At 39.7% G+C, this 14,039-nt stretch overlaps 1 protein-coding gene across 1 annotated transcript; it reads right to left on the bottom strand.

The window, feature by feature from the left end:
* Positions 1–281: 281 nt before the first annotated feature.
* On the bottom strand, positions 282–13,782 carry aifm1 (apoptosis inducing factor mitochondrion associated 1). The gene is made up of 18 exons (XM_085469720.1): positions 13,424–13,782; positions 12,470–12,600; positions 10,634–10,754; positions 10,503–10,526; positions 9,983–10,090; positions 9,367–9,488; positions 9,133–9,263; positions 7,796–7,886; positions 7,523–7,607; positions 7,372–7,448; positions 6,993–7,101; positions 6,778–6,885; positions 6,601–6,689; positions 6,370–6,510; positions 5,719–5,861; positions 1,095–1,219; positions 807–994; positions 282–723 (listed from the first exon to the last, which is right to left on the bottom strand). The coding sequence occupies exons 1-18, from the start codon at positions 13,509–13,511 to the stop codon at positions 652–654; spliced, it is 1,953 nt and encodes a 650-aa protein (XP_085325846.1). The 5' UTR covers positions 13,512–13,782; the 3' UTR covers positions 282–651.
* Between the last annotated feature and the right edge of the window lie 257 nt (positions 13,783–14,039).

Raw genomic sequence — 14,039 nt, 5'->3', positions numbered from 1 at the left:
CGCACTGTTAAATGGAGTAGTCAGGTGCTTTTTATACAGGCTGGCTTTTCCCCATTTGAAACGATAAATACGTGCTTTTGATCTGTGGTCAAATCACTATAGCCCACATGCATAACCATAGCAAATGTAGCAAGCAGCACAAATTGATGCTCCAGTGGTTCAGATTACGATGAAGCACGCAGACTTAAACTACCGTCAAAACAATCAAAGCTCCGAATGGAGGTAAACTTCTCGGTTGTCAGTGTCATTTTTCTAAAAGCACAACTGAAAATACAGAGATGAGTGATTTAAAAATAGCTTTTATTGCAGCTTTTTTTTTTTTCTCCTCTGAACAAGCTGCTTTGATCACACCGACGGAAACGATGACCCATGTGCAACATTTGCAGCCTGGTGGGGGGGAATGCAGATAAGCAATCACGCGAGTTTGGTGACAGCAGAAAGATAACACAGAGACTTCTCCTAAAAGGAGGAAAAACAAGCGCAACAGATATAAATTCCAAATATGAAAATATTTCACCAACATAATTTACATTGATCCTCATTTGGTAAGTGTGACCAGTTGTGTCTTAGAGAATGTGGCAATGAGTCCCAGAGTTCAGCTGTCACATGAAGCCCCACTCCCTCCCGTGCACGTTTGTCGTCCCCACAGTCTTAATCCTCGTGGATGTTGAACAGCTTGGCCACTTCGTTCAGATCTGCATGCTCTTCTCCATCCTTGATGATCTACGAATAACAGAAATAAGCAATTACAACAACCGAACTGATATTTTGCTCTTGATGACACAAAGCAAAACGGCAGCACTTACCTTCCTTGCAACGGGCATTCTGTTAAACACGTTCCACAGGATAATTCCCACCACCACTTTGTCTCTTAGGTAGAAGATGACTCCTTTGCCATAGTCGTCTTTGTTCTCCACGACAGGAGCAGGTGTCACAGAGGCCACCGCGCTGGTGGCTGTGTCCTCCGTTTCACTTTCTGAGCGGATCCCAGTTCCTGCCGCAGATTTGAGAACACAGACTGTCTGACCCTTTGTCCTCAAAAATCTTTTTTTTTTTTCTCTCTTTGCTTGAAGGAAAAGGTTGACTGCTCCTACCTGACTCTTCTGTAGCAGCTTTAGGCGTATCCTTGGCAGTGGCTTTAGCAAACACGCCTACTGTTGGTAGGCTGCTGTCAACAATCCCGATAGCCTCGTAGCCTACATCAGGACCCAGATCACTCCTGTAAGAAGGTACACGTGATTTACTGCAGTACCACATGTAGTTGAGAACAAAGTCAGGAATCATGCATAACATTTAGTAATTCTTTGCACAAAATGTCTCATGTGTTTTCAAAGTGGGGCTTGAAAGATTTCAAGTTTAAAACTGATCTGATATCCGATTCTACAAGCATGTAGATTAAATACATAATTAAATACAAAATGTTAAACCAGGTCATGTTTGGAAGTGAGAGGGGCAGTGTTGGCAAAAGTACAGACACTCTGTACTTAAGTAGAAGTACAAATATTACTGTTAGAAAATACTCTAGTACTGTAAGAAAGTTTGACTTTTTTACTCAAGTAAAAGTAAAAAAGTACAGGCTCAAAGTAAGAAAGTAAAAGGTAGCTCTTTGGAGGATGTTTCTATTTTTGTGCAAAGCTGATTGAACCTTGTGCTATATTAACAAAATGATAAAATAATATCAGTAGATGGAAATAAAAACCTTTAGTCTATTTTCTTCTAATTGTGCTCAGCTTGAATCTGAAGAAAAAGAAGGAAAATAAAAATATACATCTATTTTCTGTTGCCTTCATTGTAGAGGGTGACTGTCTGTAAATAGGAATACGTGTACAGTCATGCGTTAAAGTGGGATTCAGCAGGTGGGGGAACACTAAAATTGGCTGTAGTGGCCAATTTTGTGGGGAAAAGAATCATAACTCATCATCATAACTCTAATATAATTTCTACTGAGAACTCCAGTCCTTAAACTAGCAGCAAGTCTAAATCAGTTAAATTTTCAGCATGTTTCACAATATGAAAATACATATTGTCACATGTAGAGACCCAGTATCTTCTTAAAACCTACTGAGCAGTACTTTCCTTTAAATCTAACCTCTCTTCTTCCTCTCCTGTCCTGTCTTTCTTATCTTTCACCATCCCTGAGTGAAGTTAGACCTTTCTTTTCTCTCCCTGTGAAATACAGCAGCTGAACCTTTAGCTAGCAACACACTGTGCGACAAACTGCACACAAATAGTTTGTGTGTTTACTGATTTTTGTTGAACTGCATTTGAAATGACCTGACACTTAAAAAAATGTCACTCCCTTTATGCTCGCTCCTCTTCTACAGGGCTAGCTAGATGCTGAAGTACCGCAACACATGGACATGTGCAGTCATTGGTGTTGTGGCAAAAACAAAAGCCACCGTTCCACTTTCAACCCCTGACCTTGGCACACGCCATCTCTTTTTATGCAACATCCTCTGGTGATTAATCAACAAACAGGACTGCCTTTCATGTGATTCTGTTTAGGCTCAAATCAGTTTGATGTTTGGACGCTGGCAGTACCAAAATAGTAACTTACCCCCAAATGCATTAAACCAAAAGTAACACGTCTCTTTTGAAATGTAAAGAGTAGAAATTACAGATTTTCATTTAGAAATGTAGGGAGAAACCTAAAGTAGATACCTGAAAATTGTATTTAAGTATTTAACTTAAATGGATTTAACTTCCCACGTCTGGGGGGGGAATGATTCAATATTAGTATGTGTAAAAGTGTAGCCCTGCCTGCCTGCCTGCAGTATCTGGTATGACTCTCTTGTGAAGAAATAACAGCAACAAAATGTTTACAAAAATTGTTGATTGGTCCATGACATCGGCTTGGAGGAATTTTCGCCCATTCTTCCGTAAAGAACAGCTTCTATTCTGGGATGTCGGTAGATTTCCTTACACGAACTGCTGCCTTCCTCCATCATTTCTGGTGGATTAAGGTCAGAACTGTAACTCAGCCATACAAAGCTTTATTACTCTCCAACTATTCTTGGTACAATAACTTGTGTGCTCCGTGTCGTCATTTGGATGCGTGACCCACTTTCAGCTGAGATTCGGTTCACAGGCAGATCTCCTGACCCTTTGCCTTCAGAATTTCCCAGAAGAATACAGAATTCATTGCTCTGATGGAAAGCCGTTCTGGCACAGTCCCAAGCCATGATGGGCATTATGGTGCAAAGCAGCGTTTCCCTTCCTCCAGAAGCAAGCTTGTTTAAACCTCCAAGCTTTATTTTGGTCTGATACAAGCATTTCGAACAGCCTTCTGACTTGTCCTTGTGATCTTTAAGCAATGCTTATGCTATTGCCTCACTCCCACAGATATTCAAGGAAAATAATTATTTACAAATATAAAAGAAGAAGCCCTCTCACATCTGACTGCTATCTCACTGTCTGGCAACGCTTAACTGTAATTTAACACTCACATTAACCGATGTTCCTTAAAGTTCACATCGCCCCTCCCTCCTCAGATATGCTACAATAGACAATTTCTCTCAATAATTAATTGTCATTGTCTGATTTGTTAATTCAGCTTTTTCTTTTTCCTTTTTTTAAAATCTACTTTTAAAATTTGTGCTAAAATCTGGTCAAGTTTTAGAGAATATATGTAGAAAACTAAAGGGTAGACAAACTTTGGAGCACCACTGTATAATTAAACTAGACAGTCATTTTGTGCCAAGAAGTGTCACCTAGGATTTCTATGCCAAGAACATTTTCCTCACATCTCTGTTGGAAGTAGTTCTGCTGAAGTGAAACAAATGCCAGCTTTTTAAAACTTTACTGTCAAAACAGCTTCCTGAACACTGTGTGTATGCTTATATACCTCAGACAGCTCCCATGTGAAACACAAGCACTGCTGAGGGCTGTAATCTTCAGTGACAAACCCCCACCGCTGCTGCCTGATGAGTTTTAAGACCTGAAGTGATGTCAGAGTCACCTGACCTTGACAAATTGAAAGGTTGCACAGAGAGCTTGTACAAAACTGCAGAGCCGGCCAGAACTATGCTTCGTTGATATTTATAGGGAATCTGTTGGTACATCTCTTTATATTTTACATGCAGCATTTGAGCATAAACAGATGAACTTTTCAAAAGTTACTGACTATACTTTATAATTATATAAATATGAAGGACTAGTTAATGGAGCTGTGGTAGTTGGACAAATGTTCCTGTGTACTTTTTCTTGGACTGCAGTGAACCCATGTTTCAACAGTGTGTCACATTTCACCAGCTGCTAGCAACATGTATTCACAACATTCATTTGGGTCCTGAGAGTTGCATTCCACACTGTACTTACATTTTTGGTAACTCCCTTAATATCTGGAGTCCTACTGTGATCTTATTTATAATGTCTAACATATGCATGTCCAAGGTCATAAAGTTTTATTGTTTTTAAGCTTTAAGTCAAATATTTAACCTTGTTAACCAGTCCGTGTGCTTTTTCATACATGAGAAAAAGTACACAGTCATCGAGTCGAAAGTTTTACCTATTAGGAAATAATAAAGCAATTACAAGTCTTACTTACGAGGTTCTAAAATGATTTAAATACAACCTCAGATGAAAACGAATCAATCACATGTTACACCATGTGATTGATTAGCAAAGAAATCTGCCAAAAGCACCGTGTAAAAAGCTAAACAAGCTTAACGCGCTTGATTAATCAGAAAGTGTGAGCCCCTCTGTAAAGGCACAGGTTTTAGCGTTACACGATGGCAAGGAGAAGAGACATCAGCAGTGATCTCAGTGAACAATCGTTGTTGTCCACAGGTAACCAAAGGAATCAATGCCATCACCATTAGCAACATACTGGAAGCTGCCTGATGACGTGGGCAAGCTGAATGTTTTTTTCCCCCATTGTGCCTTTCATCGTTTCATTTTAGCTCAGTTTAAGGATTTTCTGCTCGTTGTTTTACCACGTGTGTCACAGTAAAACAGACAATGAAGCATAGGAGAGAAAAGTTAAGTGAAGACAATGTTGCCTTCATTATATTCTGTAAGTATAATAAAAGCACCACGTCTAAATCTGTCAAAATGCTGTTTGTGGTGACAGTTTCAGTTTTAAACAGGGAGCCATTGCCCAAAGTGCTCCAGAAACTGTTGATGTTGTTTCTTATGCGCTCTGTGACCTTGTCTCCCTTGACCTGCTGGAACAGTACCCTGTTTTGATCAAGACCTCCTGATTTATAATTTAAGCACTGGCTTTTTCTCATCTGTGTAAGAGAGTTCAGTGGGGTGCATCAGCACACATATATACACACACATATATGCATGCATAGTTAGTGAGGCAAGTATAAAGCATTTTATTGCAAGATGGTATTATTTATTTTTTATCGAATTCTGATGAACAGAGATGACTCTTCAGGGGTTTAAAGTCTCTCTCGGGATGGATTTAATGTCCCCCAAAGACATTTTAATGGTTAATGGTTTTCAACTTCAAAGGAATCATGTATGTTGATCTGACCTCTAAAAGGATTACATCGGAGTCCCTTGCACCACTGCACATGCTCTCTGATTTAAATGCATTCAGTGCAATCAAAAATTAAGACTGTTCTCGCCTTCACAAACTCTTTCCTTCATTTCCATTTAAAAGAAGTTTTCATGGTTTGCATCCACAGGTCTCATTTGGGGAGGGGTGAGAAAAAAAAAAAGACTTTATAGCCCATAGTAAGTAGAAGTAGTAAAAAGTATGATACCTACCAGAACATGGACTGATGCCAGTAGGGTTTGCTGGCTCCCGTCATGTTCTCTCCAGCTAGTCTACCACTCACAACAGCGTGATCGTGGTGCTCCACACGTCTGCGACCCAGTCTGATGTCATAGAAACACGCAGCATCTCCTGCCTACATCAACAAGAATCGATTGGGAACATGCAGTATGGCTTAGATTATGCAGTTTTTATTTCATGTTAACAGGAAATGACAATATTTTCCTAAAACACAACATTACATTCAAAATAGGACATTGGCATTACACTACAATTTTAATTACACTGTTTTATATTAGGACTAAGACTTGATTGAGCCTGAAGAGGGCGCTTTAATCAAAAAGAAGTGCACAATCATCATTGTGCATCGGTTGGTCAAAATGTGGTGGTTTTGGTTAAAACAAGCGATAACAATTATTCCTGTGTCCAAAATGATCAGTGAAACTAGAGGTATGAGCACAATGGGATAATAATTAAGTTAAGACTTTCCCACAGGTTTGAAATTTCTACAAAAGTACTCAGCATTTTCTAGGATTTTATAGGCAAACCAGCAAAGCACAGCACAGGAACTTTTAAAGAGGGATTTTTAATCACAGCTCTTCAGGATCTTGTTAGCAGAAAACATCGTATGAACATTAACTTACCACCCAAATATTGGACCTCGCTTGCAGCTCTGCGTTTACCCGGTAGCCACCAAAGTCAGAGTCCACCTCCAGACCTCCTGAATTAGCAAGGTCAACATTTGGCTCTAGGCCAACAGCTGTAACAATGTGATCAGTTTTCACCTACAAAAATAAAACGATAGATAATAAGCAGCTTATAAATAAATTCAATGTCCTGATTCTGTCAGAGTTTGTGTAGAAATCTGAACCTACCAATCTACCATCCTTTAGATGGATTTCTAATTTGTCATCTTTGCAGGTCACAGACTTCACCAAAGCTTCTGAAATAATCTTTACACCCTCTATGAAAACAGGCAAGACATCATAATATAATGAGACACATAAAGAACATTTTTTGTCTTTGGAGACTTATATGAAATAAAGTTGGACCTTTCTTGACTTTTTCTGTTGTCCAGTTGCTCAGATACTCGGGTAGCACTTTTCCCATGTTACCCTTCTCAGGGAACATCTGTATCACCTCCAGATCTGACTCAGTAGCTAAAAAGAGAAAGAGGAAGAACAACAACTAAGAAAAGAGTTACTTATGCTGGACATCAGTGTTCTTATCTACTCTGCTAGTTTCTCAGCTCGTCATCTGTTCTTACATCTCCTGCCAAGGGCACAAGCCAGCTCGCTGCCCAAGAAGCCACCTCCAATGATAGTGATGGATTTTACATTCCTCGAGACCTTATCCAGAGATCTGAAGTCCTCAATCTGTGGGAAAAACAAAAAACAAAAACTGAATTTAGAGCAACAGTCAGATTTTTTTATGTAACACACAGTAAGACTTTGTCTGGAAAATCTCAATGCTTGTAATGATCTAAATCAAAAAAGACAAAACTTTTTTATTTTCATTTTAAAATAGTTAATATTTCCTTCGTGGTATGCCTTAACACTCACTCCAACAAGCTGTATATACATACTATCAGCCACAGATGGTTAGAGTGAAACATCTCTACCACCCCCTTGTGGCTACACACTGACCTTGCGGAACAAAGTGGTTCTCCTCATCACTTCCTCTCCTGCTCTTTCAATGACTTGGAGATTTCTTGGCACACCACCTGAGAAAGATAAAATTAGCTTCTACCAGGTTTAAGTGATAAAAACAGACAAGAAATAAAACAAGGGAGTTTACCTGTAGCAATCAAACACTTGTCATATGAAATCTCAGTGTCATCGTCCAGTTTTACTTTGTTTCCTCTCACATCCATGTGAACCACCTATAAAAAAAATAAGTATACCTCATGAATAACTTCTGCTTTCCAGGTTTAGACATCATAACACATAATGCTTGCAAATCGGTCAATATAATTACTTCTGGTCTGAATACTTCACTTTTATTCAGTATAATTTTATTCATATACTGAATAAAATTATGGAGACTGAGGAAAGAAAACCATAAATCTACCTTTTTCCCAGTGAGAACAGCCACTCCTCCATTTTCTACACTATCCAGCTCTTCTGGGTTAATGTAGAATGATGACGGCTGGAAGTAGATGCTAGCAAATAAATACAAAAGTATTAAAATGACTAAACCACTGAAAAAGAAAAAAGCTTCTCAGAAATGTTTATAGAGTACACATTCCGTTTTTTACGACAATACCAGGTGTTTAAAAAAAAAGTCTATCACCTCTTTGTAGAGAAACTGCAAGATTTGTTTGGTATTAACATTTATTAAAGGGAAACAGCAGTAAAATAGAGACGTTAGTAACAACCAAATGTTATAAGTAAGATCATCAGGGATGTCTCAGTGTTCCTGCAAATTTTAAAGATCAGAATGACTGCATTTCAGACCGAGCAATGTTGAAATAATAAATTATAAGCAGACATTTATAAACAAGCCATGGATACAAGTTTGGTATACAATAGCACAATAGCACATTATTATAACATTATAACTGTTCCAAACATTTTGCTGCACACTGAGCCTAAAGAAGTCTCTTTAGGCTAAATTTGGGTGACAGTGCAGTGCTTAGTAATGTCGCCTCACAGCCAGAAGGTTCTGGGATTGAACATCTAAGCTTGGCAGGGCCTGTCTGTGTGGAGTTTGCATGTTCTCTGCTGTGTGAGTTCTCTCGGGGTACTCCAGCTTCCCCCCAGTCCAAATACAGGCCTGTTAGGTTCACTGGTGAATTCAGTCTGAAGTACGTGTGAATGAAACCTTGACTGGTTCTCTGTGTTAGCGCTGTGATAGACTGGCAACCTGTCTGGGGTTAACCCTGCTTCTCGCCTGAAGTCAGCTAGGATAGACTCCAGCCCCAAGTGGCTAATAAAATGGATGGATGATATGTCGGCAATGTTACATTTGGTAAAGGTCTACTGTACGTTATCATAACTCTCTTATTTATTTGCAATACATGCATCCATCTATTTCCATCTAATATCAGCAACTCATTACTGTGGGTTAAATAATTCATTGTAAAATGTGAATGAGGTTAACCAAGTTCTTTCACTGGTACAGCCTACATTCAATTCTCTCTGTGCTGGATGTTAGACATAAACTGCCTAATACAATCTGCAAAATTAACACCTATTTTTAAGGAAACAAGATATTTTAAGACTTAATTTTGCTTTATTTTTTCCCTTTTTAAAGAACAATGGAAGCCCTGTGTTTAAGTCTGAAGAAGGCACAATAGTGCCAGAGGAAGCTTGAATTTTTCAATAATGTAGCAAGACACAGCCAAGGACAGACAGATGCTGAGACAAAAGAACTGAGAGCACTAAGGTTAAATAGACCAAACACACCTCCTTTCTTTTCCGTTCCATTGTTTGAAGCGCAGAGTTTCTGTCACACTGGGATCATCAGAGAACCACAGCTCTTTAGAAAGAGGAGGTCTCATATATGGAAGGTCTGGCTCATCAGTCACAATTAGTACCTGGCAGTAAAAAAACAAACAAAAAGACTCATATTTACCAAATTCAGGTACAACTAAACAAGTAACAAAGAGAATTCAAAGTGAACATGGGGGCTTTACTGACCTTGGCACCGGGGTCTCTGGCTCGAATAGACCGAGCAGCAGCAAAAGAGGCCGTACCTCCACCAATGAGGAGATAGGGGGCATGTGAGGGCAGCTTGAGAGAGGCAGGTGTGAAGCCCACGGCTGATTTTCAGATGGAAGAGGAACAGCAAGCACAATTCAGAGTGAAAGTAAGACAAAAGAGGCTCAGAGTAACTCTGTCGATTCCACTCCCTCACTGGTTTCGTCAGTGCATCTCTGAATGCTATCTTTGTGGCTATTTTATCTGGGGCTGTTTTTAATCTTACTTACATGGCAGCAAATGAGGTATCATTTGCAAAATTCTCAGCTTTTCAATATAGACAGTACGCACAAAAAAAAGAGAGATGACGAAAGTATGACACACGCAAAGAATCTGTTGTAAAACACATCATCTCAATTTAACAAATCCAACAACATATTTTTAACACGTGGAAATTTGCTTTGCCGCCTGCCTGCTTGCACTGACCTGCTTTTGCCAGTTGATGTCATCATTTCTAATACCCAAGCATATAAAGCCTTGCATGCTCTAGATATTTTTTATATTGCTTAACATGCATGGTAGATGAAGAGGGAAAAAAAAAAAGTATGCAGACAACCTGGAGGCAGTTCGGTTGTTTCACTGGTGGCTACTGCTTCAGTGCCTGATGCTGGAGGGCTTGGCTCCTGGGATGAAGGAGCTGTTTCAGGTTTTGGCTCAGTGGTGGCTGAGAGCGAACACACAGTTAAAAATAACTTTGAGTAACATTCAGCATATAGAGCAAGAGACAATCTGGTTTGTGGTTCAGCGAGAGATTTAAAACAGTCTCCAATTCAAGTACAGTCTGTAACGCAGTTTGCTTTAAAGCCTCAAAATCTGCTACTTACATGGAAAATAAAGTCAAAGCTAAACCATGCGCTATGGAGTCAGCTGATTAAAAGGCTCTTCTAACACCTTTAAAAACAAATTCCTTTAAAAAGGTGTCACTGCGAACAGCATTTAAGCGCTGCACTTAAGAGGCCTGGAGGGGATCTGTTTAAATGTGTCAAGGTTACAAAGATTTACTTCCTATTAGTTATTAACATAAGTGGAGTTTGATCAGTAACCGACTACACAGACATGGCAAAGAAATCACTCACCTTTTGTCTCAGTGGTTTCTACAGCTAAAGGACAAAAAAAAAATCAAAAAGTGAAATTCAGAAATTTCTCAGAGGTTAACAGTAAAGGTGAAAGTTGTCTTATTAACCAATAGTTCCTAAAAGCTGCTCACCGGGAGGCTGGGGCTGGATGGGTGTGACTGATTCTTTTGCAGCTGCTTTTTGTGATCTGGACGAAAGTTCAGTGATACGTGCCTGATATCTTTGCTGGTCTCCTTTCATAGTATGGTACGCCTGTAAAAAACAGATAAATTGACTAAGTTTAGTCACTGACAACTTCAATGATTGCTTCATTTTGTCAAGCTGTCCAATTTTTCCAGTCAGATCTGGTGTCAACGGTTATCTTTCGGTCATGAGCAAACAGGCAGTGGAGGCCTTTAAACTAGGACTGGGTGATATAGCCATTCAACCATTTTCTTAATTACTTGCGCAATCTGGGATATGCTGAGGCAGTGGAGTATATCCCAGCTCACAGAGGGGATCAGGCGAGTTACAACCCAAACAGGTCACCAGTCTATCGCAGAGCTAGCACAGAGACAGACAACTGCACACACACGCGCATACACTCATATCGACACCTACAGCCAAATTAAAAATCACTAAATAACCCAACATGCATGTCTTTGGACTGTGGGAGGAAGCCAGAGTACCCACAGAACCGACACTGGTAGAAAAAACGCAAACTCCACAGAGGAAGGGCCCAGCTGGCTGTCAGAATCTGCTGGAGGTGACAGCAGATCACTCCCATCACGGTTGTTATACAGATTTTTTTTTTTAATCTATCCATATAACTGCTCTGCTATTCAAACAAGCTTAAGTAAAGCCAACAACTAATAATTCATACTCTGAAAGTAAACATTAACTTCATGCATCTGTGAAAACAATCAAAAGGTCTGATTTGCTAAGATGACACGCTACAAAAACATGTTCTTTTAAAAAACACCAGACTGTTGACAAAAACAGTAACTTTTATTTACAGAAAACAAAAGTTGGAGGTCACACTGCGTGACTTAAGTGTTGTAATGTGTTATGTGGGATCAAAACTCATCGACTAAAAATTCAAAGTCTCAGAATAACACAAACTAACAAAGCAGCCATTGCAGCAGTGGTCAAACAACTCCTGTGTTGCGTGAAGTAAAATTACTAATTTTGTTAATGGAATCTGGTGGAGAGTAACAACTTGATTTCTTTTCCAGTGAAAGCTGTACTTTCAGGTGGCTAAAATCCACGTCGCTGTTGACTGTGTCTACAGCAGTACATGGATTTTAGTTTTTACTCCGAGTAACACGGTGACTGTGGATCTGAACCTCATACAGGCTCACTTCAAAGAAACTGAACCATCCCTACTTAACAGAACATAAACCAGCTGCTTTTAACACTGCCTATTAAATAATGTTGCTTTTATATGGGGGTGGCTGTAGCTCAGGAGAGCAGGTCATCTACTGAGCTACAGCCACCCTGTGGAAGGCTGGTGGTTCGATCCCTGGCTCCCCCAGTCTGCATGCCAAAAGACCTTGGGCAATATACTAACCCCAAGTTGCTCTCCAATGCATCCATCTGAATATGGATCAGAGTATGAGTGTGTGTGAATGTTAGCTAGAAAGCACTTAAAGCATAGAAGAAAGTGCTTGTGTGAATGGGTGTGAATGGATGTTAATGGGTGAATGTGGCATGTTGTATGTTGTATGTTTGAGTGTTCCGGGAGAGTAGAAAACCGCTATATAATAATCAGTCCATTTACCATATAAAATACAGAGATATGCAGGCCTTCTAAATATCTTGTATTGGCATTAAGCATAAAAATATAGATTTGTTTTTCTTTTGTCCATATTGCTCAGCCCTTAATGTTCAATTTACAGAAATAAAGCCCAAGAAAAGGGGTGGAAAATCATTGCTCCAATTAATAAATTTGCACACTCTCTCTATGATGATAAACCAAGCTTACTCACATATGCCACGCCACCAATGGAGGCTGCTCCAACCAGGAGGGCATACTTTAGATTATCCCCACCACCCCCTGGCAGCCCACTGGACATGTGAGCTGTGGGTACATGTGTTGGTATTCTGCCATTGTTCAAACCTGAAACAGTAAACCAGCACACACATGATTAAACACTGATTAAAGCTACAGCACTCTTAATTATGTTCACAAACGTTACTAAATCAGGGTTCAGTCCTGCTTCTAATAAAAAGAAATTGCCAAGTAGCTACCCGTTTAATACACGCTTAATACATTTGTGGATGCTGACAGTGGAAAAGGACTGAGTAAATATATGCTCCTGTGCTTGCCCTCATCACACCTCTAGGGTTTAAGAAAGCGCCTTAAATTACTTTTCTATAAAACAGAGACAATGGCAAACCTATCTGACTTGCGTTGCAGGTGTTATTCCACTCTAAGAGTAATAGGTATAACGTGACATATTATTATGAAGATTAATGTACATTCTAGCAATCTACATACTGCACAGGACTGGGCTTATCATTTCTGGGTCATCAGAGACTGCAAGACCCCATGATTCAAATCCAACACTGGCCCCTTGCATACGCTACAAAGCGTAAACGGGCACTGAACATGGTGTAACACCTGTACCAGCACTAGACACGTGAAAAACATGCTTGCTGACGTTATCAGTTAACGTTGGCGCTTCAATCAATGAAATGAGGTGCAGTTTAAGTTGGGTCGTTACTGAAATTCCATCTTGCGTCGTTAACGTTTGCTAATTAGCTGAGTTAGCATTCTAATAACCATCCAAAGGTCACTGAAATTTACGTGCGCTAAGCTAACAGGGCTACCTCCCTTGTGGGTTCATGTTTTGCTGCTGTGTATTATCATGCTACAGGCAGTGCATGATCAAACCGAGGTCAGCTAAAAGGAAGACAAGTTACTGTAACTAGATACTTACCTGCTTTTCTCACATTCTGCCGGCACAGAGTTGATGAAGTTCTAGCCAAAGGAGCGAGCTTTTTCCACACAGTCCTACATTTCAGCATTGTGGCTCAGCTCCCGGTTTACTCGCAGACTTGTCGGATAAAAACACAAGCCGGTTTACCCTTAATTTAATTCCAACAGCCTGCAGACACTGACAACTAGCTGCACAGCACCACACACCAAGGCCAGGGACAGGTCATACGTTTCGGGGGAATGATGGGTAATTGTAAAGACGGTAAAGACGCCTAAGATTGGTCGCCCCTAAAAAAGAAGAAGAAAAAGAAAGATGGCGTCGCTCCTGACATGAATGACAGCAACTCTGTTATCGCAAGTAGCAGCTATACTGAACTCTTTCATTCAAGGCTCTTTGGTAATTGCGCGAACCCCCTTCTTGTTCCTTTCTTAAAACAACTGTAGTCAGAGTCTACTGCTGCCCCCTGCATGTCATTTAAAGTAATACTACAGTAAATTGTTAAAAAACTGTTATGAAAAAAGTTATGAAAACAAAAAATGAGGTTGTGTATTCATGCAAAACACATTTAAACATAATAATGAATATTATTTATATATTATTAACGCAGCTAATGACT

Source organism: Copadichromis virginalis, linkage group LG10, assembly GCF_057382275.1.
Source record: "Copadichromis virginalis isolate Kocher_CV1m ecotype Utaka linkage group LG10, C_Virginalis_male_GT1.1, whole genome shotgun sequence".
In the NCBI taxonomy this organism is placed as follows: Eukaryota; Metazoa; Chordata; class Actinopteri; order Cichliformes; family Cichlidae; genus Copadichromis; species Copadichromis virginalis.
The sequence above is the reverse complement of the archived record's forward strand: the minus strand, read 5'-3'. Positions and strand labels throughout refer to the sequence as shown.

Coding starts and splice junctions, on each gene's coding strand:
- aifm1 (XM_085469720.1), bottom strand. CDS start 13,511: ATGCTGAAATGTAGGACTGTGTGGAAAAAGCTCGCTCCTTTGGCTAGA. Junction 12,601..13,423: donor GCAGAATGTGAGAAAAGCAG/GTAAGTATCTAG, acceptor TTACTGTTTCAG/GTTTGAACAATGGCAGAATA. Junction 5,862..6,369: donor CGAGGTCCAATATTTGGGTG/GTAAGTTAATGT, acceptor TTGTTGATGTAG/GCAGGAGATGCTGCGTGTTT.